Raw genomic sequence first — 26,899 nt, 5'->3', positions numbered from 1 at the left:
TATTCTTAATGATGCCTCCATCAAATAGTGTGTTTCAGTGCTAAGAGCGGAGTACAGACATGGGGAAGATATAAAAGATCTTCCCCGCCCCATGTGCAGAGCACCCCTCCTTCCCTAATGATTTTTCTCACCATGGTATTTGTGGAAAGGTGTGAAGTCACAAAACAGTACAGAGAAGAAAGAAAGAGGGAACACTTCTCAGTGGTAAAGGCAACGGATGTTCCCTCACCATAAACTAGTGAAATAAGGTTGACAGGGTACACGTGCCAGTGACAAGTGACGAGGTGCAAGGTTGACAAGGTGCAAGGCTAGAGGGCAGGACTACAGCTCAAGAGGTTGGGGTTCAAATCATTACTCAGCCATATAGTTGGCTGGAAGAGCCACAATCGCTCAGTGTGGTTGGCAGGATAAAGAAGGCTGAGGAGAGGCATATACGCTGCCTTGAACTCACTGCACTTGCAGCCCCCACCCATGTTTTATGTTAGCATTGCACACCCGCTGTGGAAGTCTTGCCACAGTCTGCTAGTAGGCTACATAATTGCCAGCAGAGCAAGGCAAGGAATGTTGGCCCAGCTGTCTCAGCAACAGGGACATATCCCTTTTTCCTCATTCAGATTAGAAGCAGTTCAACTTTTGATCCTGTTGTTGTTGGCCTACATGGAATTATAATGTTGTCCAATGCACTGCATCATCCTGGAGTGGGCAAGATCTCTGGGAAAAGAAGAGGACCCAGGACAGCACCACTAAAATGGCACTTTAGGTCTATGAATATGGGTAGCATGAAAAGAGCCTGGAACCCCAATAATGTAGTGAGATGTCTTTTCATCCCTTTCAACTTGTCAAATGCCTTTTTAACAACAACATGTTTGATTTATTTGTTAATCCTATTTATTTGTTAAGATTTAGTAAGGTGGTGGTGGTGGTGGTGGGAAACAAAGCACTGCCACCTCAAATTACTTCTATGCATATTTGGTACCCTTCAGGAGAATCTCAGGTGTGCCTTGGGGCAATCAACAGCGGCACTGCAGTGTGAGCAGGCGGTGAACCCACCCCAACCCCAATTGTTGTTCATCTGTCCCCAGAATCCAACAGGAAGCATGATGTTTCTGCTGCCAGTTGATCCTGCCAGTCCCCTTCCTCAATATACACAGCTGCTGTGAGGCCTTTTGCACCACACATAAGCTTTCTTAGAGGAACAAGGGATTTTGCAGAGGAGAACTGTTCCACACACATTTGAGCAGAATGGAATCGGTGGAAGAAAACTGAGATCTCTTTTGGAGATGACAAGATGTACGCTTGTGCATGCAAAGTTGCCCAATGAATTTTGGGGTGATGCAGTTATGACAGCATCAAGTCTTCAGAAGAGGTGACCAACAGGAGATGACAAGATGTATGCTTGTGCATGCAAAGTTGCCCAATGAATTTTGGGGTGATGCAGTTATGACAGCATCAAGTCTTCAGAAGAGGTGACCAACAAGAGTACCACAAAGACATGGCTTGAGATAATGCCATAACAGGATATTATATGTAGAAAAAATCAGAGTTTTGGAAGTCTGACTTACACTTATATATATACTAAAACAGAAAAGGTGCAAACTGGACACTAAAACTGAAGAGACTATTTTGCTAGCTCACACTTCTGCTAGCAAAGGCTATTAAGTGATGAAGTTAAAAACTGTTGATGTCAGCATAAGTCATGTTGTTTATTTTGATGAGCAAAACAAAGCTGAAAGGAGAGGAACAGAAGACTAACATGGTGGACATCTCCTAGATGAAGCTGTTTCAATCCCTCCACAACAACTTGAACAGATGTAAATCAGGAAAGTGATTATACACAAACTGAGAGAAGTACACAAAGAGAAGGGGACACAGATGAAGATGTCAAGGCTGTTAAACTGGATGAGATGCCACAAGTTGTTCTAGCACTACCCATCAGACACTCATTATAACCCAACAAAGGTATATCTGCTCCCTGCCTGTCCTACCTTGCAAGAAATTGAAGCGCTGCACAAGAATCAGACATGGGCACTTACTGTGCTCCCACCAGGCAAGAAAGCCATTAACTGCAAGTGGATGTTCAAGCTCAAACAAGGTGCAGATGGAGAAGTAGAACGCTGCAAACAAGACTAGTAGCAAAAGGATTTCTACAAAAATATGGTGAAGACTTTGATGAAACTTTTGCTCCAGTTGTCAAATACAGCACAATAAGAATGCACCTGAGTGCGGCAGATTCCAAGAAAATGCAAGTCAAGCGCCAAGATGTCAAGCCTGTGTTTCTGCATATACAGAGGAACTGTATATGAAGCAACCATTGGGCCTCATCAACCAGAGGCATCCTGACTTTGTTTGCAAACTAAAGAAAGACTTGTATGAGCTTCAGCAAGCTGCTTGACCCTGTGACAAGAAACTGAATATGCTATTGCAACAAGGTTTCAGACAAGGCAGTGCAGAGCAATGCTTGTTTACCAGAAGCCATCATCTTACGTCAATAACTCACTTATACCTATTGAGAGGGAACAGGAGTACAATGAGACAGTAAACCATCTTAACAACGAGGTAGAAATTAAAGAGTTAGGAGGGATGCAGAGTATTATTTAAGCATTAAAGTTAACAGGGAAGCAGATGGGCATATTTGCTTAATCAGAAACAGAAGACAGTTAAACTTCTAGAAGCATTAGGTTTCCAAGATGCCCATAGTGTCACAACACCTATGCAGACTGACTTTTTTAAGAGCAAGGAAAAAAGTGAACTCCTACCAAATAATAGTCAATATAGAACAGCTATACTGTAGGCAAACTTTTATACCTTACAACTACTAGCAGACCAGTATACTGTAGCTACATCAGTAGACATGCTATGCAGAAGAGTTAGCTCTCCAACTTAGAGTGAGTGGATGGCTGTAAACATGGTGGCTAGGTATTTGAAAGGGACCATGGATTTTCAGTTGAGATTGCCAGCCAGTGAGAACCCAAAACATGTAATAGTGCACTGATCCAGGTTGGGCAGAGAATAGTGCTGATTATAAGTCTACCAGTGGTTTCCTTTACCTGTATGGTGATGGCCCTGTTTCATGGCCTAGTCACAAATGAGATGTAACTTTGTCTTCCACCAAGTCAAAGCTCATAGTTGTAGCTGAAGCATGTGAAGAGCTGCTATGGCTGGAGAAGCTGCCGAGTGATTTTAGGATCAAGCAAGAGAGGTTGATTCAGTTCATGGAAGACAAACAGAGCTGCATCTGTCGCAGAGTGAGAAGATGAACAGATGCATCAAACACATTGGTGTGAGATACCACTTGGTACATGACCTGGCTGAGAAATGTATCATTGAGTTGGTCGACTGACCCACTGCAGAAATGATGGCAGACAGTGACCAAGCCCCTTCCCTGGGACTGATTTATGGACTTACTATATGTAGCAAGAGGGATGTGGTGGCGCTGCGGGTTAAACCGCAGAAGCCTCTGTGTTGTAAGGTCTGTAGATCTTCAGCTGTAAGATTGAATCCATGTGACGGAGTGAGCTCCTGTCGCTTGTCCCAGCTCCCGCCAGCCTAGCAATTTGAAAGCATGCCAATGCGAGTAGATAAATAGGGACCACTTCGGTGGGAAGGTAACAGCGTTCTGTGTCTAAGTTGCACTGGCCATGTGACCATGGAAGATTGTCTTTGGACAAACGCTGGCTCTATGGCTTGGAAAGTTTTTGGCCGGGAGGGGCTTTTCTAGACATCCAATTGTTCTCTCTCTGTCTCAGAATTTGAAGAGAGCCATTGCTTTCTGCTCAAGTCTCTTCCTGCTTTTTTCCAGTCAGACAGTCTGTTGCTCAGTTAAAAATCTGAAGTCAGCTGAAGTCAGCCAGATGTTTGTTTTGATCTGTGAAGAACTGTGAGTACATGGAGCATTTTTAATTTTTATTATCAGTGACCCACAGTGAGTTACTGAGACAACAAGTGCGGGTTGAGGAGAACTACCCAGTAAGAGGTGATCTACTGTGATGAGACTTTAAGCTCATTCTGCTCTACAGGTCTCTGAACTTTTCCTACTGCATAATCAGAGGCAGTTAAAAGCCATAAATTTCCACAGACTGCCAATAGGGTGTTCTCCCAGGCAGTGACTGAGATTGTTCTCATTAGGGGATGCAGCTAAAAGATAAAAGAAGAGTGCTTTGTAAATATGCGGCATAAGTGGGCTTCTTTTGTAGCACAGGAGCTATTATATTGGTAAAATAGATGTCCTTGGAGTGGTGTGTGTGTGTGTGTGTGTGTGTGTGTGTGTGTGTGTGTGTGTGTGTGTGTGTGTGTGTGTGTGTGTGTGTGTGTGTGTGTGTGTGTGTTCATTCAAGCAAAACACATATTTGAGTCTGCTAAGACCAGTAGTATTCTCCTGTAAAATGCTGGTTCATCTCAGAATTGCTGCTGCAACAGAGACAGAGCAGAGGGCTTCTGTTTGAATGAGTCAACAGAGCAGAGGAACAGAAGAAAGTAAGTGAGAGATTTTATCCACTATTTCTCCTCCATCGATCCACCCCACTGTGGACTTCCATTCCTTGTGCAACAGGAATTCTTTTTTATTTATTTATTTATTTATTTGTTTGTTTGTTTGTTTGTTTGTTTGTTTGTTTGTTTGTTTGTTTGTTCATTCGATTTTTACCCCGCCCTTCTAGACAACGTCTACTCGGGGCGGCTTTTATATGTCAGTACATATTCCACACACACACGCCCATATCAACACTGTTGTAATCTTAGTCATTTGATGTACTCACCTTCTGTGGGCAATCTGGGTTGTCACTGGATTGCACACACCCCTCTGCATGCCACAGCACTCATGATTTCAATTTTTTCTCTTCTTAAAACAAGGGGTTTTGAGTTGTAAGGAATGCAAAGGACGAGTCCACTGTATGGCAACTGTCTACCATGGTAGTGTTTGGTTGTATCTTCTACCCCACCAGCCCCTCCTGACACCAGGCACCACTGTTATCATTTTTAAAAAAAACAGATCTCAAAATTGTTATGCAGTATTTGTTGTATACTGGAATGTTGGGAATTGTACAGAGATGATGGGCATGAAGAATGAAACACACTCACTTACATATAAATAAATGACGTGTTTGTGATGTGCCGTCAAACTGGAGCCAACTTTTAGCAACCCTAATAGGGCTTTGGTGAGATGTTCAAGGAACAGTTTTACCAGTTCCACTCCCCCTCATCCCTGAAGGTTTCTATATCTGAGTCGGATTCAAGTTCAGGTTGCCTGGTTCCTAGCCCATCACTCTATCCACTACACAACATTGGATATCCCAAGTAAATAATACTGGTGTTTAAAGAAATGTTTTTTTTTAGGAAGGAGGTAGAAACAAGCCAACAGCAATCCTTTGCAATAATTTAGCATTCATCATTTGCTTACAGTTGAATTGTTACAGCTGTTGTAAACTGAGTGGTGGGGAGGGTTGAATATCTGTACTCTTTGTTGGTGTGTGACCTGTATGCTAGAAATATGCCAGCTGCTTTCTTTCAGTAGAGTGTGTGCAGAAGTGTGTATGTGTGTGATCAGTTGTAAGATGAGAGTGTCAAACGGAGGCAATTTTAAATATTTTGTTATGCGTATCCAAGCGACTCACTCACCATATAGAGTTTGCCGCCGCCCCCCTCCCCCGTAGAACTGCATCCCATTAAGAACCGGGGAGGGTGGTGGGAAGAAAACTTAAATAGATGTTGTGTCCATTTGCCAAGGTATGGTGTGTGTTTGCCTGGAAAAGGGAAACTTGGTGTGTCTTTTTGTTACTCGCTATGGGGTAAAGGCTGTGGAAAGAAAGTTCAATTGTTGTCATTAGCCGCCATCTCCTTGCTGTGTGTAGTCCTGTGCAGATCCATTCATACTGTGGAACAACAGGAGAGAACGTGCATGCTAGAAGCTCAGACAGTTGCCCTTAACTAGCTCAAAATTCACCCTTTTAATATTATTTTTAATGAAAATCTTGACTGTTGTTCCCTTACAGGCCCATTTTGTCTAAAAACCTTTCAGCACGATTAATTTCTTTTCCCAAATTGCTCTCTTTCTCATCTCTATGACCACAAACAGCCAATTTACCCAGGAGTCATATTTTCCTCTTCTGTGTGCCTGGTGTTGGTGAGGCTTAGAATTAAACATTTGTTATACCAAGTACTTCCTTCAGTGAAGCAGGAAGGATTGGACTACTTTTCGAGTGCAATATCACAGGACCTTAACATTGTGTGCTTTTGAGGTAGGCTTGCCCTATTCAATCAGAAAGGAATCCTTATTTTTTTTTCCTATTCTTTATCCTTATCCGGCAATACAGAAGTGGAAAAATACCATGTGCAATTTTTGTCCATCGTAGTAATTGGGGAAAAATCATTTAAAAAAATTATCAATATATAGAAAGAAACTTAAATATACCTGTACAATTAATACACTGAATTCACTAAACATATGTGAGTACAGGCTTTGCCATTAAATGCTTCTAAAGCTAAAGTTAAAAGTTATGTTTCATCCAGAACAGTTTTATCATCCATCCTAATACCAAATAAATAGAGGTATTGACTGCTGACAGGCAGGCTGGTACCTAAAATGGTGCCTGTGAGAAGCTCTTAGTCAGGTAAACTCTGAAGGTGATAAATGTACAAGATAGAATTTTTAATTTAATAAAAAGGAAGTATTTAATATTACAAGTGCAAAAACCCCAGCAACTCAATAGGGACAGAGCAGACATTATAGCCACCAAGCTTAGTTTGGCTATCAGAAGAGAAAAATACAGCATATGGAGACAGGGAGGAGTGAAATGGTTCTGCATGGCAAGAGCAGCTGGATGAAACTTAAGGTTGGGAGTTTGATTCCCCGCTGTGCCTCCCTTACATGGGCTGGGCTCAGTGATCCATTGGGTCCCTTCCAGCTCTGCAGTTCTCAGATTATACATAATATAACAGTTCCAAAAGTTTGTTCATTTACATTATCATAAGGGAATCATTTATTTTGCGATCTTGCAAGGGGCTTCCAATCTTGTATGGTTGTACACAACTTTAAACACAACCTGTCTCATTTTAAAATTAAAGATTCCCTCTCTCAGCTCTTGAAAAGATTTATCTGGATCCTTCTGGTTAGGAAGCAGACATTTTTAAAATAGAATCGGTTTCCTTCAAAATGTGATATTAGAGAAGCACTCTGTGGATACCAGATGGCTGAAAAGACCAATCAGCAGGTTCTAGATCAAATCAAATCAGTACTCTTAGTAAAAGCTAAAATGACGAAACTTGACTTTTAACTCTTGGACGTTGGGCAGATCATGAAAAGACAAGACTTGTTGGAAAAGACAATAATGCTAGGAAAAATGGAAGGCAACAAGAAAAGAGGGAGACCTTACATGGAAAGCAGAAGAGAGGAAGATAGACTGGCTCAATAAAGTTTGCAGAACTTGAGCAGGACTGTTAAAGGAAGACCTTTTGGTTGCCCTAAGTAAGTCAAGTTAGTCAAGTTACTTGTTGTCAAGTAAGTCAGGAATTACTTGGTAACATATAACAACAACATGCCAGTCTCAAAATATGTTATCTTGTAGTCTGCTCTTAAAGATATCAATAGAAGGAGAAGTCTATGAGCAGCTGCAGATGACAGAATCAAGGGGCAGGGTGGGAAAAAGCTTCAGTAAAGAAATTTGTTGTGCAAATTTGTTGAGTAGATACATTAGGTTAAAAGACACAGCCCTTGAGAAAGAGCTATTCAAATACATTAAGTGATATTTTTTCCTCTTTCTCTTTTTTTAAAGAGACCCTGAGATGCTTGCAAAAAAATATTGCTGCCAACCAGTTCAGGCAGCAAATATTTTAATTCTGCTTAGTGCTGTGTTCTACAGGTACAAGAAGAGCCTAATTGGTTTTTAATTAATCCCTAGAAGCCAAAATAATATTAGCTGCCACATTTCCACTAAGTCTTCTCTAAAGTCAAAGAGTCATGAATGATGTTAGAGGGTCACTTGGGCTCAGTTTTCATCCAGACAAATGACAGTCATGTGCTACTTTAGGAATCTTTAACCTTTTGGACAGAAGTGGTATGTAATGCTTTTATGCAAGTTGGAAGGGTTAAAAGATCAAGCAATTGACCTAAGAAATCCTTCTTTGCTTTTCTTAAAGTATATAAAACTAGCTAATGATCTGGTGTAATGTTTCCACTGCAGGCTAGAAGCGGCTTCTGTTTACAGATGAATCTCTATGCAATCTTACTCTTTCCTCCTTCATCTGTTGCATGTTCTTACATACGGCACCGTTTCTGTTACTTCCCCCCCCCCCAATCCGGGATATCTGGCTTTATAGTCCTGCTTCAATGAACCTTCATCAACCACAGTTATGTCCTTAAAATTCTCAGATTTCCATCAATTTTTGAAACTTTATTGCTCTCTTGGTTGTTGGGCTCCATTTTTTTTACTCCTGCCGACAGTGATGGTGATACAGGGTCGAGCACAACATTTATAGGAGAAGTTTCCCTTCAGCACTCTATGCACACAGACACACGCGTAGGCACATCATTCCCCTGAGTGTATAAAGTACTTTTAATGTTTGAAGCAAAAGCAATAAAATGAGAAACTGTCTCTGAATCCCTCCCTCAATCCACTTTCTCTTTCAGCAGCTCTCCAAATACCCAAACGATTTTGTCTGAGGCCAGGCACAGATGTTAGAGATAGCCTGTGACTGAAAGATGGAGATCCTTGACTAATGTAGGCTCCTGGGTGTCACAGGATAATCCTCTCTTGCTTCCAGGATTTTGTGGTTGAGCTTGCTTTGTCTGATTATTGGTCTTCATCACTTCAGCACAGTATTCCTTTGAGCTCTGATTTCACAAATGCAGGAAGATTGCTTCAGTCGCCTCTACAGCATTGACAAGGTTTCAGCTCCAATTACAGACTGTCTCTAAAAGTTTGTTTCTGGACCACGTTTCCCTTCCCACATGCTGTTTCAAAGTACGACTCCCCTCTACTACAAAACCATAGCTGATATTTCAGCAACATGGGCTTTGTGTCTCCCCTTTGCATATACTGAAACTTTTACACAGGTCTGGAAAGACGTTTCCTATAAAGGGGTAGTGATTTAAGCTCGTAACTTTTTTCATCCTTGACAGGGGCTGGCCTCGATGATCCATAAGGTACCTTCCAGATCTGCAGTTCTAAGATTTTTATTATCCCTTCCAGCTCTTTGTTTCTTTTGCCTGCTACTTCTTGGTAACAAATTATCACTGCATGAGAGCTGGACTTTGGATAAACACCAAATGTGGAACCGATGTAGCACACTTTCTTCTCTTGCCTTGTGCCAAATTTGGAGACGTTTTGACAAAGGGTTTTCAAGTTATGAATTTTCAAAAGAAATTGTTATCCAATGTGCAGAAACAAGTGACCTTAAAAAAACCCCAGATTTAAAACAAATCAAATAAATTGAAAATACCAATTTTGCTTATTTTGAAACAGAATTACTGCTTTGTATTGCTTTTTTTTAAATTTGTGATTAATCCAGGCTTCCAGGGCTAAAATGTTGATCCTCAAAAAAGGCTTTTCGAAAAAGGTAAAACAGTTATTTTCTTATGCACTGAGCCTGCATAGAACAGGCTTACCCCAAGATGATTCCCAAGTACATACATTGTTGCAATTTAGTTTCTTGTCATTATAAATGCAGTTTTTTAAAAAAATAATCACCATCCATTTTCTATAATGTAATTTAGTTATACCCATTTTATTGGAGAGTAACTGCTTCTTATCTAGTCACTTCCAAACTCTGCTTATCGGATGTAATGGATCTGATGAAGAGCACCCTTTTCCATAGAAGTTGATCTAATAGAGAGCTCGTGTGCTGTTAAATTGACATGAGATTCTTTGTTATTTATTTGCAACAAATATAACTGGAAATCATGATGGTCAAAGCACTAGTGGAAAAGGAGCTCCTAGCAATATTTTTGCAATTACCAGCACTGGGTAATGGACAGTCTAAGTCTGATTTGGCTACAGTGACTCATGCCTTCATTACATCCCACTTGGATTACTGTAACATGCTCTGTAATAGGCGGCCTTTGGAGATGGTTCAGAAAGTTCAGCCCATTCAAAATGCAGCAGCCAGACTACTGACTGGGACCAGTTATAGGGAGCACATAACACTCCTGTTACAACAACTGCACTGGCTATCAGTCTATTTCCAGGCCAAAGTGTTGATCATTACCTATAAAGCCCTCTACAGCTTGGGTCCAGGCTACCTGAAGGACAATATCATCCCATATAAGCCTTCTTGACATTTAAGATAATCAGAGGAGGCTCTTCTCTCAGTCCCATTGCCAGCGCAGGCATGGTTGATGGGGACATGAGAGAGGGCCTTCCCTGTGGCAGCTCCCAGGCTCTGGAACGCTTTCCCTTGGGAGAGCAGGCTGTGCCCCCCCCTCCCTTTTATCCTTCCACTGACATCTGAAGACCCATTTTTTCAGGCAGGCTTTTAACAATCAGGACTGAGTCTCTGAATCCCTTTTTAATGTTAAGATAGTTTTTAATGTTTACTTGTTTTCAGTTATTCAATTGTATTTTAATTAGCATATTGTTTAATTGTTTTTTTAATGTTTAACGTTTGTTTTTAATTCTGTTTTCCTAATATTGTGAGCCACCTTGGGTCCCTTTAAAAAGAGAAGATAGCCTATAAATAAAACAAACAAATAAGTAAACTTGGAGACAAGGAGCTATGGGATAAAAACAAGAGTAGCAATCAAAGAACAAACCAGAATGCAGGACCAAAACATAGGAGGAGGATTGAAAGGGTTCAGGAGCACACAAGCGCTAAGGGGATCTGTGTTGCTTGAGAAAGGCTTGACTGAAGTTAAGAGCCTTCTTATAATCTTGCTTGCTTGCCTCGGTGGTCCCAGTGGCCAGCTGGATGGATGGGCAGAGTCAGCCCAAGGCAGATCCACAGACTGAAGGAGATCTTAACTTCGGGGGAGTTTCACTCCATCTTAGTCCTACAGCGCTGTGTGTCTATCTATCTGTGACAATATTTCAGTATCATTTTACTTGCTGGATTAGGCCTAGATACTGATGGTTAAAGTTCATAGCATTGCTTTTTTAAAATGGAATTCGTTATGTTACTCACTACTTTAGACCAGGAAGAATTTGTTTGCTACAGCTACTCCATCTGCAAAAGTAACTCATTCATTGCCATTACTGTTACTCATGCAGCCATTGGAAAATACATGAAAATGATCACCTATTCCCTCAAGTGGCCAGTTCTGTTTATTGCACTTTGAAAATACCATGAACACACACAGAGAGAGAGAGAGAGAGGAGGGAGGGAGGGAGAGAAAGAGAGAGAGAGAGAGAGAATGAGAGAGAGCACCTTGGAATTTGCAGCTGTGCTCTGAGACAAAACAAGATACAACCACGACTCTGGGCACCTGAAGCAGCATGTAGCTTCAGCTCAGGATCATCAGGACAGTGAAATAAGGGAAAAGGGAGTGGAGAGGATGTTGTCTGCATTTCCTACCTGTGCTGCCATTTATATCCTTCTTAACGCCCAAACTCCAAAACAAACCAGCCTTTCTAAAAGATTTTCCCCCAAATAACGTGACTTTCTCCAATTCACTTTGCCTCCTTTCTGAAGAATGTCTCTCTGTGTGTGCAGGCGCATATGCATTTCCTCCTTGTACTCCTTCTTTTCTCTTCCTCGCCCCATCCCAAAATCTGAAACAAAGCAGTCTCATTTAAAGGTGTGTGTATATATATAATTTCCAGCCTAAGTTTCTCTAACTCGTGTTATTTAATGCAGGGGTCTCCAAACCCTGGTCCATGGACTGGTCTCGGTCCATGGCCTTGCCAAGACCAGGCTGTGGAGACAAATCTCCTCCCCCTGCATGCACAGATGCATGCATGCCCCTACCACGCATGCACAGCCCCTCCCATGCACACAGGGCCCTTCCAACACATGCACAGACACCCCCCCTGCCCACACACTAAACTGGTCCATGGAGGCAAAAAGTTTGGGGACCACTGATTTAATGCAGATACTTCCTCCTTAGTGCTGGGCACTATTCTCGGTGGTTAACCAATAATGGAATCAAACAAACAAATAAGACACAGGGAACAACAATAAAATTTTAAAATATCAACAGGAACAAAATCAGGGCAAACTATTGTATATCTCCAGCAGCACAGCATTTACATAGTAATACACATCAGAAACAGCTGCCAAAAGCATCAGTGAAGAGCCGGGTCTTCAGCAGCCTCTTAAAAGTGGGCAGGGAGGGGGCCAAGTACAGCTCGATCAGGAGTTGGTTCCAGATAGTTGGGGCCACAGTCAAGAAGGTCCAGATTGTAAGTAGATGCTTTCCTGGCCTCCTTCATCATGGCCACCCAGAGGAGCATTGCCTGGGAGGATCTGGTGGCATGGGTAGATGATCTCGGGGAAAGATGCTGTGACATGTAACAGGGCCCCAGATCATGGACAGCTTTATAGGTGAGCACCAAAATCTCGAACGTGACCTAGGACATCACCAGTAACCACTGCAGCTGAGCTAAGACTAAGGATAATTTATTCATACCTGCCACCAGTCTGGTAGCCATCTTCTTGACTTGCTGCACTCTCTGGGTCAGCTTCAAGGAAAGCCCCATGTAGAAAGCATTACAGTAGTTAATCCTGGAGATCCCCAGCACCTGCACCAATGTCCTGAGAGATCCCTTGTCTAGGTAGGGGCAGAGCTGGGCAATGAGCCTAAACTAATTCAAAGCCAGTCTGGGAGTTCCAGGAGAAAGCTGGAGCCAAGATCACAACCAGGTGCCAATCTTAATTCCTAAGCAGAACGTCTACTCTGTCCAATTTATGGAGAATGCCCCCTAGGAATTAAGATTGGCACAGAAGAGGGGGGCCAGGAGGAGGATCTCTGTCTTATCCTGGTTCAGCTTCAACCTGTTAGCCTTGGACTATTCCAGAACAGGCAGAACTCCAATATCCAGAGAGCATCCACTGCAGAGGAAATGGAAGGAGAATTTGAGCTGTATGTCGTTGGCATACTGATGACACGGTACTCTGAATCTCCTGATGACGTCCCCAAATGGCTTAACATAGATGTTGAAAAGCTCTGGGGAGACTGGAGACCTCTGAGGCACCTCATGGTTGAGGGTCTGGGAGGCTGACCACTCATCCCCAGGCTGCACTCTCTGGACATGACCCTCTGGACACAAGCCTCAGCTCTTGTGCTGAGCTCTTCCCTTCCTTTCCTCCCCCCCCCCAACCATAGACAATGTTGGTGGGTACCAGAGAGACGCCAATATTTGTTCCACTGAAAAAAGTCATAAGTTAAGGCCATGGAAGTTAATGGGCAAAAAAATACCTCAGTTTCACCTCATTAGTGCAAAATGAAATGTGTTAGAAAAGTAACACATGGGGGGGGGGGGACTTAGATACTTCCTAGCTCTGCTAATGGCATCTTGTTGGACCTGTTTCATCCCAAATGCCTAAGAAGCCTTTGTTTTGTCTTGCAATAATGATACATGGTGGGAAATCTCCATTTTGGGAATGCTATTCTCCCTCCCTCCCTCTTTTGTGCTTTTAAAGCAATTGCTGGACTGTTGCAGGCTCACAGATGATATATAAAACTTGTACTTTGCTTTCAGCTATAAAACGTGAAAGCTCTGTTTTTACATTTTGAGCACTCTGTGCGTGAATCTTAATTCCTCTTATCGCGCGGAATTGTCAGAGCCTTCTGTTTGGAATATCATTCGTTTGCTCAAGTGGAGACGTGAACACCAAAAGCTAATTTCCTTGTAAACTATCTTTTCCTTCTACGGTTGACAAAGATGAAAGCTTGAAATATTGTGAAGTTATATTCTTAATATGAATTTTATGTTTTTTTCTCATTTTCCCCCCCAACTGTTCTTTTTCTGCTGTTGTTGAGACTGTTATGTCACATTGGAAAAACATGCAGGGTTTCTGCATTCTGAAATAACTGCTGGTTCAGAAGTGCAGCCTTTGTAACATACCGTTTGAAATACATCAATGATACCATAAAGGAACAATACCATTCTATTGTGTTTTCCCAAATGTTTTATGTACCGGTACATACTAGAGAAGTGTGTTCCAATCGGTAGATCCATTTCTGTTTGGATTTTTACAGGACTAGAACTGAAAGAAATAGAATGCTCCTTTAATCTAATTGTAATTTTTTAAATTAGATTGTAAATGGGAGAATTCTCCTTCTCCCAACCCCCAACAGTTGCTTAACATAAAGGTTAATGGATTTTTTAAAAAGAAATCTTTGTTGGCTCTTCCATCTTTTTTTTAAGGATGAAGAAATATAAAAATACAACAACATCAACAGCATAAAGGTTTTAGACTTTCGTCTTGATTCAAACATGCACGCACTGTCCTGTATCAGCTACTCAAACCTCCCTGAAATGCTTTTCTGCACTCCTGCAAGATATTCAGTCTTTGGCAGGGAGCCAGGGCAGGAAAGAGATGTCAGCTAGAAAGTATTTATGGAGAACCGCTTTATGTGCACCCTGTTGTATGAGCAGAGCATGCTGATGGCTCTGGGACTGCTTTGGTGATTGTGAGGAGGAGACCATCTCTCTCTCTCTCTCCAAGCCCTTTGGAGGCTCAAATTGAAACCAGCCACCAAATGCTTCCCATCTTTAGGAATATATTAAATATTCTTTTTTTTGCAGGGTAATGTGGTTTGGTGCTGAATTCATTAAAATAAAAGAATACACACACACAGAGAGAGAGAGAGAGAGAGAGAGAGCTGATAGAACTTAGGTTTCATCCTGTCTAGAACTCCATTCAGGGAGAAGAGTAATCCTAACTTAAATCCTAGCACAAAAGCCCTGAGAGCTGGCTTTCCTGAACACAGATGGGCTTGCAGTCATCACAGAGGAGACACATAGCTATCTTTGACATGGACAAAGGAGGAATAACCTGGTTGGCAAAAAAGCAGGAAGAAAGCAAAGCCTTCCAACAGCTGTCAGCATATCGACAGGTACTGTAGTTACCTAGGAAGACCAGAAGGGGGAGCAACCTCTGCCTTGAGCTCCTGCCATGTTTTAAATAGATTGCGGGAGGAGTGCCTCGGTGAGGACAACTGAGCCCTCCTTGCACCCATCACTTGTCTCCCTATACATTGTTCCCGTTAATTCTAGAGCCCAGATGAAGGAGAAGGGACATGAGGAGAGACGTTGTGAGGAATTAAGCCACAGAGAAGATTGCCTTTAAAAAAAAAAAAACTACAACTCCCAGAATCCCAGGGCCATCATGGCCACAGGCATTCCTGTCTTGATAAGACCTAGCCAAGACTATCTGATTTGACCTTCTGCTTTGTTAAAGGGATCCCACAAAGACATCAGTCATTACAAGAACATTGCTCTGTTGGCTAATATTCTAATCAATTTCTGAAAAGGTGAAACAGCCAAGGTATCTTTGTGCAGGGCCTGAGGGATACAGCGATATATTTTGTATGCCACCGATATTGAGCTGGTAATATGAAAGCGAATCAGCGTGCCATGAGGGAAAAGTGCCATCGTCACACTGATGATTTCTCCAGGTGGTCAAAAGGCTTCAAAAGGAAATGACATCTAATAATATTCACAATGGGGTTAACATCTTTCTTGTCCTTTATTCCGCTTCCCAGAAATGTTAAGTGTTAAATTAAATCTCTTTTTGCCTACTTCATTATTTCACAGCTTGGGAAGTAATTTGTTAGAGCAGCACTTCAAGCCCAGGAAAGTGATACTTTTTTAAAAAGCAACTCTTTATTCTTCCAAAAGCAACTAGTTCCTTTTAATGAGTTTCTTTAAAGCATGTGAACTGTATAAGCTCCTGGTCTGTAGTATCAAAACACTCTCCTCCCTTCTACTTTATCACCACCCGAACAACTCTAGGAGAGGACAAAGCAGTAGTACGACGATGTACTGCACCCGCCAATACTCAAACCTCCTCCACCACCTAACGAGGCTTCCCCTGTAACTATATAAGTAAGTAAAAAGTTGATTACAATCCAAAAGAAGTCAAGTCATCTTTTACTGGCTTACAAACATAACACAATTATACCTTAGTTAAGAGGAAATAATTAATTGCAAGTATCTGGTTACATGTAACTAGTTTGTGCCAAATTTAAGAAAAGATAGCTAGATATACAAAAGTTTAAGGAGACTGAATTAATCATATCCACTGACTTCCCTAGATTGTTACCGAGGGTCAGAGACTATGACCGAATGCACATTTTAAAAAAGGTCACATGGCCAACCTGGAATTTATCTCTAGGAGACTATCTCCCTTAAACTAATCAGTCGTGTTCCTTTGTATGTATTTCTGAAACAGAGGAGCAGCTGCCAGATCCTGGTTTGTGCTGGTGTTGAAATGTGAGCAGTTTCCCAGCTACCACTATGATAAGACCTACTGTGGACTTTTGTGCAGGAATTTCCTGGGATGACCTCTGTACCCAAGCTATGGGACTATAGGATTGGTCTGTGGATTGTCCTTGGACAGGGCGGGGAGGCTTAGACTGTACATTTTGTAGTCTGACAAGTCAAGCAATGAATGTTAGCTGGCTGGCTACAGCCATTCATCCCAGTTCAGAAATATGGGGAGTGACCTTAAGACAATAATTGCCCATCCTTTTCAGTTCCAAAGCTGTAATGTCATGGCGGGAAGTGAGATATCTTAAAATCAAAGTGCTAATGTGGCCATGTAACAATTTAAACACAGATCGTAAGTCTTACTGGTGCATTCCAATGAAAATACCTGTTGTATGAGTTAATTTTTGACGTCAGTAAAATTTCTTGTCTTTTAAAAATTTTGATTTCTTTTCAAAACAAAAATTTATTTACCCTGTGTGCCTGTGATTTTGTTTTCTTCATCTATCCCTGTGCTTTTAGAGTGGCTATCTGGTCAAATCCTTATTTGAAAATACAGGTATTTTCCGTCAGATGCAAAAATATATCGCAGGCAAGGTATGATTTCCCCCCACTTCGGCAATTCTGAGAAAACTGTGGTCTGTCTCTCCCCCACACACCTTAATATTGCCTTATCAGTTTCTTTTATTATTACTATTATTATTACTGATGACTTCATTCTGCTTGAATTCAATGCTTCGGTTTCTTTGGGAGTAAACTAATAGATTATGTATGCGATATTTGCCCAGCCCTGATTGAATTCATCTGGTGGTTCATATATTCATGTAATTGTCAGGAGCCCAGCTGAAATGCAGAACTGTTAAAGGATTGGGCGTCACAATAATTTCACATTGCTTGGGGCTTGAAGCTGGTCTGGGGGGAGTTTTTCTGTTTTTTAAACACCGTTCATATTCCTCCCCTTGGCTAGACTTAAATCTTTCAAAAGCTAATGCTTGTAACTGTATTGGTGTGGGTAGTTATGGAGGGAAAAACCCTCAGAGACTAAATTTGGTATTTTATGCTTAGGGAATAAAATAGCGCTATACTGCAAACAGTCGCTTTCCCGGCTCAAATAACCTCCTCCCCATTCCCACTTTCAGAAGAATTTTACTGTTGTTTTAGTATAGAACTTTGTAGCTCTTGTCCCACAGCTAAGATGTGGGGAGATCGGCTGATGAAAGATCTCTATGTCTGTTCTAAAGCAGTGGTTCTTAACCTTTGTTACTCAGCTGTTTTTGAACTGCAACTCCCAGAAATCTCATCCAGCAAAGGTGATGATGAAGGCTTCTGGGAGTTGCAGTCCAAAAACATCTGAGTAACAAAGGTTAAGAACCAGTGTTCTAAAGCATACAGGGGGTTGAATTTTATAGAGCCCTTAGTATTTAAGGCTGTGGGTCAGAATAAACTTGCAGCTACCCTGCTGAGGACATATTAGACGATAATAATCTTAGAAGTGCAGAGCTGGAAGGGGCTGTCTGGATCGTTGAGTCCAGCCCCTGTCAAGGAGGCACAGTGGGGAATCGAACCCCCAACCTCTGTCTCCACAGAAAAATGCCTAAACTGCTGAGCTATCCAGCATGTTTGGTGCATCACAGAAAATGCCAAGGATAGTTGAGTATTGCTGAGAGGTCATCATACTTTAACTACAGTGTGTCCATTAAGGACAGTGTGTTGTGTTGCGTGTTGTGAAAACATGGGTACCGGCAGCATGGTGCATTCAATCTTGTATCTGAAGACTGAGGTGCAGATCTTTAAGAAGAGCTACTGCGCAAAACTAGGTAAAAAGGAAAAGCTGTGAAAATCTTGGCCAGAGATGCTTGTGAATGAAAAATGTTCCAGGCAGAAGGAACTTCCTAGTCGGAAAAATCTACTGATATATGACTCTTGCATGTGACAGTTGTGTACATTTCCCAGTGGACACCCTACAAAGTCACTGCTAGACAGCTGAATGCAGAGAAATGTTGGAAACAGTGGAACTTTGCTGTCAAGTTCTGTGGTAGCCTGTAAAACAGGCAGTCTAATATTTTAGTACAAATTCATTCAAATGTATATGTGTATTTATGTGGTTTTTTTTTTAATATTCCATTTGCATGGTAGATGTTATTTAACTTTGTTCCCATAGTTTGCTTATATTGTTCTCCCAAGAAGTCCCCTCTTGCCTTGCATAGAATTTATTCCCTCTTCCTTGACAGACAATCCCTATATTTGGGCAGATGTAGCAAATGTATATGGCATCTATAAATGTCACTGTGAATCAAATTAGTTTAATATTCTTATATTTAAAACCACAGAAGACAGGAGAAATAAATCTTGGCCAGCTCACAGTCCTCTCCTTGCAGCACCACCACCCCTCTGGCCTTTATGGATACAACACAAGCTTAACAGGGCTGTAATTTAGAGTTGCTACAGATCATGGCATTGTAAACGTCACTGTTCCCGCCATGCCACCAGCACATCTCGGCCTTCTCAGAGAACTTGCTGCTGGGATGGGCTGTGGACAAGATTCGTTAGGTGATAGATAAAGTAAGACAGAGCTGGGGCATGACTAAATGAGGAAAACTAGGGATACATGAATACTATCTGCTTTGATTAAATCCAAATTATTTCTCTTATGTGTTATAACAGTTGCTTTGAGCTGATTTATAACCCATCCAACTTGATTTTTATCCAAATATTTTAAAGTATTTGTAATTATTTGTATTTGTCCACATAGTGGAATGCTGTGAAAATGGGGAAAATAAAGGGCTGTGATCTGGGATGAGGGAGCAAAATTTGGGGGGTGGGGGCGGAGGAGCAGAAGGCCAAGACAGGCAGAAGACGGTACTTGCCTGCTTGGTTACCTCATTGAACTGACATGTTTTTATTGAGTTCGTGAGCAGACAGATTAAAAGATCAAAAAAGCTAAACCAGACTTGCCAAAGGCAGAGACAGATATCAAATAAATAAAATTAAAATTAAAAATAAACCAGCAGCAGATATAAAGATCTATGAGTTTTGAGTTTAAATTTGAATTTTGTTTGCTGTTGCCTCTGAGTGTTTTGAATTGTTTTTATCGTGTGTTTTGTGTTTGGTGGGTGGTGGGTATGTATGTGTTTTCAGTTATTGTTAGCTATCCAGAATAGTGGCTTTCCACTGGATAGTCAGGATTGAAAAGAAAGAAAGAAAGAATGAAAGAAAGAAAGAACAAAAGAAAAGGCAGTGCAAGAGTTTTGTCTCTGCTTTAAAAAAATAGGATAAGGATAATCTCAGAACTGCAGAGCTGGAAGGAACTCTATGGATCATTGAGTCCAACCCCTGTCATGGAGGCGCAGTGGGGGAATCAAACTCTTAAGCCTCTGGCTCCACAGCCAAATGCTTTAAACCACTGAGCTGTCCACCAGTTCCGTTTGAGACCTACAGTGGACCCTCAACTTACAGACGGCTCGACTTACAGACTTTTCGAGTTACAGACTTCTCTGGCTGCAAAATTTAGATGCGACTTGCAGCCAGAGAATCGACCTACAGACCAGAAAAAAAACAAAATGGAATAAAAATAGAATAAAAACCACTGGTTATGGGATTAATCGGTTTTCAGTGCATTGTAGGTCAATGGAGATTCGACTTACAGACTTTTCGACTTGCAGCCACCATTCCAATACGGATTAATTCCTTAAGTAGAGGGTCCACTGTATTTTGAATGCTATTCTGACCAAAAGCATTCAAATTTCATGTGAGAGACCTGAGACATCCATGCCACAAACCTCATATACACAGGCACTCAATAATTTCCAGCTGCTTAAAATTATTTATTTATTTATTTAGTTAGTTAGTTAGTTAGTTAGTTAGTTAGTTAGTTAGTTAGTTAGTTATCTATTTATTTGTTTATTTGTTTATTTGTTTATTTATTTATTTATTTATTTAGTTAGTTAGTTAGTTAGTTAGTTAGTTAGTTAGTTATACCCCGCACATCTGGTCTTACAATCACTCTAGGTGGCTTCCAGATGCATTAAAAAAACATACAAATATACACAAAAATTATAACATCAGCTAATAAATTATTAAATTATTCAAGATGGCAAGAGAAGAGAAAGAAGAGGTAATCGAGGATTAACTGGAGGGAAGGCCTGTACGAACATCCATGTTTTTAGTTGGTTTTTGAAGATACCCAGCGAAGGGGCCGCACAAATCACCGGAGGGAGATTGTTCCGGAGGCGAGGAGTCACCACCAAGAAGGCCTGGTTTCTAGTTCTTTCCTTCTGGGCCTCTCTCGGTGTCAGGCTCCTCAGCCTCACCTCCTGACTCACGCGGGTGATACAGGTAGATCTTGGTGGGAGTAGGCGTTCCGCCAAATATTGAGGTCCTAAACCGTTTAATTAATTCTTCCAAGCATGCCTGCCTGCCTGAAAATTAAAGCCACGTGAAGAGCAACCTATAAGAAGCTAACCACCTTCACCGCCCTGCCAAGATGCAAAATGGCCACTGATGGCAGGGAACCTGCCCAGGGGTTCAGTGGTCTGGATTTCAGAAGAGCTTGGGGTTTCCATTGTTGCTTCAGTTGTCAATCCCACTCTGTTTTGGGCCTCCTGGTTCCCTTAACAGCATTACTTTCATTTCCTAACCGAGACTTGTTGGTGCCTGCCGTGCATTGCCTCTCCCTAGAAATTCAGCATTTTAAAGACAAAGTCTTCACCAACAAAGAGCTCTGGAGTGAAAAGGAAGGAGGAAACATGAAATATTTAGCCTAGCTAAGCCACTGCTGGCCACAAAGAACAAAGGCTTCTTAAAAGCATAGATGTTTTAAGTATCAGGTTTAAGGAGTAGTTGGGGGCGGGGAGTGCTTTTTTCTGATGGGAAAATGTTGAATCCAGAGTAATACATCCCTTTGTTTGTAATGGTTTCCATATCTATTGGCATAGATATCTTGCAAGCTCTAGATTGAATCATAATAAACTAGTGGCATTAATATTACATTGTCTTCTGCTTCAGTTGTAAAAAAAAAAACTAACCCACAGTCTTTCACCATCAAGATTTTGAAGTAAAATATAAACATGTGAGCAAGGGCCCTAGCTAGAATGTGCATGCCTGTTTTTATTTTCCACATATAGAAACCAACAAGTCCCACCTCCTTAATGAGTTGAGTAATATGCTAGTATGGGATGAAGATGCATCCACATATTTATGCAACATTTCTTCTTCCTTTATGCAGTGACCGTCTGGCAGTTGGAACTGCAGAACGCATCCAGAAACTAAGGAAAGAATACCATCAGGCAAGGCGAGAAGGCTTACCTTTCGGCGATGATGATGAAGGCAGAGGAAGGCCGCCTGATCCACACTGGGTAGGTGTTCAACCAAAGCCTAAGGAATAAGTATGCAGCCTATACTGCTCATCTAGGGAGCAGTCATTTATTGAGCCATTATTTATTAGTGTGTGATAGTGTTTTTAAAAAACACTATCTTGTTCTTTGCCTCAGACGGCAAAATATCTTGAACTGGCTTTGCATCTATGCTATAATTTGCATATATAATTTTGTATGACCTGAACTAGGATTAAGCGGTCCCATTGTAAGTATGGATGTAGAAAGTTGTGTGGTCTCTTAAATACACTGTTCCTATATGACAGGGTTCCTGATAGATTTGTACAGTGATCTTCCTTCAGCATGAGTGGAGGCTGAGAATTTTTTTTGGTTTTATACATTATAGTAGTACATTTAAGTAACAGAGTTATTGAAGTCCAACGATCAGAAATCGCGCTTTAATCCAACAGATTATCCAAATATGAAGCTGTGTTGAAATTCAGGGCTGTTAATTGCTCATCATTAAACGTGTACCTGTCTGTTCTGTGCACATCTAATTTGGTGAGCCTCTACCTAATGGAAAAGCCCTCCCAGTTAATCAGGTGGGATAACAGGCCCCACCATACCAGATCAACTCATCCAGTCCATGTTTAGAGAGCTACCAAGGCTTTTGAAACCCCTGTTGTTGGGCTGTACTCAAATGCTAACCCCTTTCCGCTTTTTTAGTTGGCTCCATTAGAAATTTTGCTATTGGAATTCTCTGTCAATAAATAAATTTAAGAAACATGTAATCAGACATAAGTCAGTCTGATTTGTCACACAGACAAAATGTGAGGGCTTATTTTGAAAAGGAGCAGGGGCAGATGGAGAGAGGGAGAGGGAGAACCTTTCTCCCACCTCTGTTTATAAATAACATGCCTATGCTCCCGTAGTAGCTGTTTACAAAATAGTTGATATCCTGGCAGATAATCCAGACCTAGCCAGTGAAGCTTTGGGAACTGGCTGAGGAATCCTCTCTTTTTTATCAGTCCTTGAAAGGCTTTATTACCTTGCCAAATATGGCCCCCATATAGTCTCCAAAGCTTCTCAAAGGTCCCTTCTGGGTAATCCCCTTTAAGCCATTTCTATTAGGTGTAATAAGATTACGGATTCCCAAGGTGACATGTTTTCTGTGAGAGCAGGAGTTGTTAATCAAAGCACCCAAGATAGCTTTAAAGCTCTCAGTCTCTGTGATTAATATCAGGAGCCTCCAGATTGTTTCCATTTCTCATTCAAATGCGTCTGCACTAACCTTAACACAAAGGCTTTAGGGCAAGAGTTGTGGAGGGAGGATGCTACCCTGCTGGCATCTTCTTCCTCCAGATGTTTCGATGCTTCTTGAGTACCACTGCACAGGCTCTCCTCATCCCCAATGCTATTTGGTTTGGAAACAAGTTGTATCAAAAAAAGGGGCAAAAGAGCTTTTGCCCTGAAATAAACCTACCAGGAAAAGAGAGGGTTTTTCTTTGATGCTTTCTTGACATTTTTTTTGCCTTTGTTTATTTCAAAGCCTTTGAAATGAACAAAGGGCTCTCAAGAGTAGGGGGACTCCTTTGCATTCCCCTTAATCTTTCTCAGTGTTTTCTAGCTGACCACTGGCCCTGTTTCCATTCAGCCACTAGTCCTTGCTCTGTGCCTAAACAAAACAGTGGGGTCGGTTCAGTTTGGAAGGCTCTTGTCCGCTGTAGGTAACCTGCTGCTGTGTGGTGCAATACCTCAAGCGCTGCCTGACCATCCTGAGGTTGCTCATGTAGTCCTCACTCATCATAGGTTGTGTTCATCAGAATTTAGCTCATTTTCAAACCACCTTTTCAGTCTGTTCTCAAGTGGAATTTCCTTCCACATCTACTTATATAAGAACTTTCCTTGAGGGAATCAAATTCCCCCCTGGACATTGGTTAAATTTGCTGGATCAGGAATTTGTTTTCTCCTGGGAGCAGTGCAACTCTCTCTAAAGGTCAACCATAAATCACTGATACCTGCCTTTCCTGGGGAAATGTCTCATGATATGAGGCACACTGTGGCTGAAAATGTGCTCTTTCTATGCGTCTATACCGCACATATGTGTACAGGATAAATTTGTTGTGACTGCGCCTTCAGCCAGGGTACATTTTGTGGCCATTATGTGATACAGGAAGTACCCTCCTCACTGAATCTGACAAAACTAACCTATTATTTTCTTGTTGTGTTCTAGAAATCTCTCTTTAAAAAAAGAAAGAAAGAAAACATTCTTTCTAATGAGAGCATTTCCTCTGTATCTAGTCTAACTAAACAACTACTTCTGTTGTGGAACTACTGCCACCCTCTACTGTACTCAGCTGCACTTGCAAAGAGAAGGTGTTTCTCCAGATATTTAAAGAAAACCGGACTTGGGAACAGAAATGTTAGGTTAGCACTTTTTGTATGACCTTTATATTTCTGCATGCAGGAAGCTTATCATATTAGGATTGCATGAAGTCATATCTTCCCCAGGAGCAGTATGAATTGGTGCATTAATCACATTTAATATGGAATCTTACATATTAACCAGTCTGGAATTCCTGAAGCAGGTTTTCAACTTGATCATTTCCTCTAAGTATTGCAACAGATAAATGATCCAGGCTTATTACAAATCCAGACTTCCATTTATTTTTCATGATTTATCTGAGGGTTGGATCCCACAGATATTTGTCCCACAGTCTGGTCTGGTTTTGGCACAGCTTCATTCACTCTTTTTCCCACCAACCAGTGTACATGCTATTCCAAACTAGCCTGTCCCTGGTCGAAGCCTGTCAGGGGCTGCTATTTTTTTCCTGTAGGTAGGATTACTCCATTTTGGTTGGCTTCCAGTATGTGTGATCAGTGGGATCAAACCAAAGCAGCTAGCTTAAGCTCTACCTTTGCTAAAGTCAGTTAAGAACCTTGAAAAATTGAAAACTTCCTTGCCATTTGCCTGTGGAAGGAAAGGGAGATTTTTTTTTTCATATTTATTTATTTTATCTATTTAAAATGTTTCTATCTTGTCTTTTTCCCCAAAAGGACCAAAAGCGGCTTATCTGTGTAATTGTTGCTGTTGCTTCAGCAATGCTTTGAAAGTGTGTGCATGCAAGTGTGTGTGTCTGTGTGTGCACTAGCACCAAAATTCAGACTTTGGAATTACAGCCCTTCTGTCTCAAAATTTTGAATTTTAAACATTTTTAAATTCTGGAAATTTTAGGCATGTTCTTCATCAATCAGTCTGAGTGCTCCTGCCATCCTTGTTCTTCTCTGGTACATGGACTCTCGGGGGAGAAAAGTACCTTCTGACAACCCCAGTCAGAAGACACTTGAGTCCTGTGCAACACAGTTGGTACGAGAGGGTCTTAAAGTTTCATTTTTTAAGAAATCACTTCAGAGTTATTGAGAAATAGGTTTCAGTTTCACTTTCATTTTTTCTTCTTTCTAACAGATACCTAGTCTTTTGCTTTTTAATCTAGAGAGGTAAATGGGACTCCAAATATTAGGAATTATTATTACAGATATTTTGAACTATCATATTTAGATTCAGATATATTCAGAACTATCCAAATATGGCATTATTTGGTGAATTCTGAATTTTTGAGAATCCAGATGCACATCCCTACTTTCAATGCATTGCTGAGGCACTGCATTAGTTAGCAACAGTTAAAAAGGAAAGGTTGTTGTGGGTTTTTCGGGCTCTTTGGCTGTGTTCTGAAAGTTGTTCTTCCTAACATTTCGCCAGTCTCTGTAGCCAGCATCTTCAGAGGACAGCAACCTGTGTTCTGGTGCAGTTTGTTTGGGAGTTGAGTATTTATGGCTGACAGATAATCTCTCTTCCTTATCACAACAATACACCCACAACAAAAACACACTGATCACCATAATCACCCATCTCCTGAAAAGGAAAAAAGCTGATCTCACAGACATAAATACTGAACTCCCAAACAAACTGCACCAGAGCACAGAGCGCTGTTCTCGGACGATGCCGGCCACAGAGAATGGCGAAACATTAGGAAGAACAACTTTCAGAACATGGCCAAAGAGCCCAAAAAACCCACAACAACCATTAGATCCTGGCCATGAAAGCCTTCGCGAATACATTAAAAAGGAAAGCTTTGCCTTGCTTGCTCTCCATGGGAAGAAAGAATTTTTGGATTTCTCAAGATCATTAAGCTCGGAGGAGGAGAAAGGGGTTGTTATTTTTGTTGTTAATATTTTTTCTTTCCCCTTAAAGATCAGTTCAGATTGTGCTAAAGAGGGTCACCTGTGGTGCAGTGTGGTCTATCCTTGCATGTGGGTGCAAGCATCACCCCAAATGACATTTTTTATTGTTGTTAGGTGCTGTCAAGTAGTCCCCAACTGATAACTTGCATGAACGAACAACCTCCAAAATGGCCTGTCCTCAACAGCCCTATTGCAAACTCACACCTGTAGCTTCCTTTAGGAAGTTAATCAATTTTGTCTTTAGTCTTCCTCTTTTCCTGCTGTTTTCCAACTTTGCCGGCATTATTGTCTTTTCCAGAGAATCCTGACTTCTCATGATGTGCCCAGAGTAGGTCATCCTCAGTGTCAAGATTTTTGCCTCCGGGGATAGTTCTTGATTTGAACTAGGACCCACTTGTTTGTCTTTCTAGCATACTAGGGTATCTGCAAAACTCTTCTCCAGCACCACATTTCAAACGAATCAATATTTTTCCTGTCAGCTTTTTTAACTGTCCAGCTTTCACACCCATACATGGTGATCAAAAATACAAGAGTGTGCACAGTTTTGGTCTCCAGTAATACATTCTTACATTTGATTATCTTTTCTCATTTTTTCATTGCTGCCCTTTCTAGTTTCAGTCTTCTGATTTCTGGGCTGCAGTCTCCAACAGGATGGATGATTGAACCAAGGTACACAAAATCTCTAACCATTTCAATTTCTTCATTGTCAAAATCAAAATTGTGTATTTCCTCTGAAGTCACGATTCTGGTCTTGATGTTCAACTGCAGTCCTGCTTTGGCCTTTTCTTCTTTCATACCAAACCTCAAAGCAACCCTGCTTAGCACAATCTAGACCAATCCAGGTGTGGATAATTTGGCCATCTAGTCACACCCTGAGTCTTTACCTAGCAGTTCATTATTTCTGGTATATGTTGTTCCTGTGTGGCTTAAAGCATAAGCTTTATTGTAAGGCCCTGTGTCTGAGCCCTGTTTAGAGGTAGTGTAGTC

At 41.3% G+C, this 26,899-nt stretch overlaps 1 protein-coding gene across 2 annotated transcripts in view; it reads left to right on the top strand.

Moving 5' to 3' along the window:
- Nucleotides 1-26,899, top strand: part of PARD3B (par-3 family cell polarity regulator beta) — a 621,722-nt gene that overhangs the window by 495,298 nt on the left and 99,525 nt on the right. For both annotated transcript variants that reach the window (XM_072978456.2, XM_072978451.2), the window contains one exon: nt 21,583-21,712. In XM_072978456.2, the coding sequence (XP_072834557.2) occupies nt 21,583-21,712 (130 nt within the window). The remainder of the gene's footprint in view (nt 1-21,582; nt 21,713-26,899) is intronic.

This window comes from Pogona vitticeps, chromosome 1, assembly GCF_051106095.1.
Source record: "Pogona vitticeps strain Pit_001003342236 chromosome 1, PviZW2.1, whole genome shotgun sequence".
NCBI classification, from domain to species: domain Eukaryota; kingdom Metazoa; phylum Chordata; class Lepidosauria; order Squamata; family Agamidae; genus Pogona; species Pogona vitticeps.
Note: the sequence above shows the minus strand (reverse complement) of the source record. Positions and strands in the feature narration are given on the sequence as shown.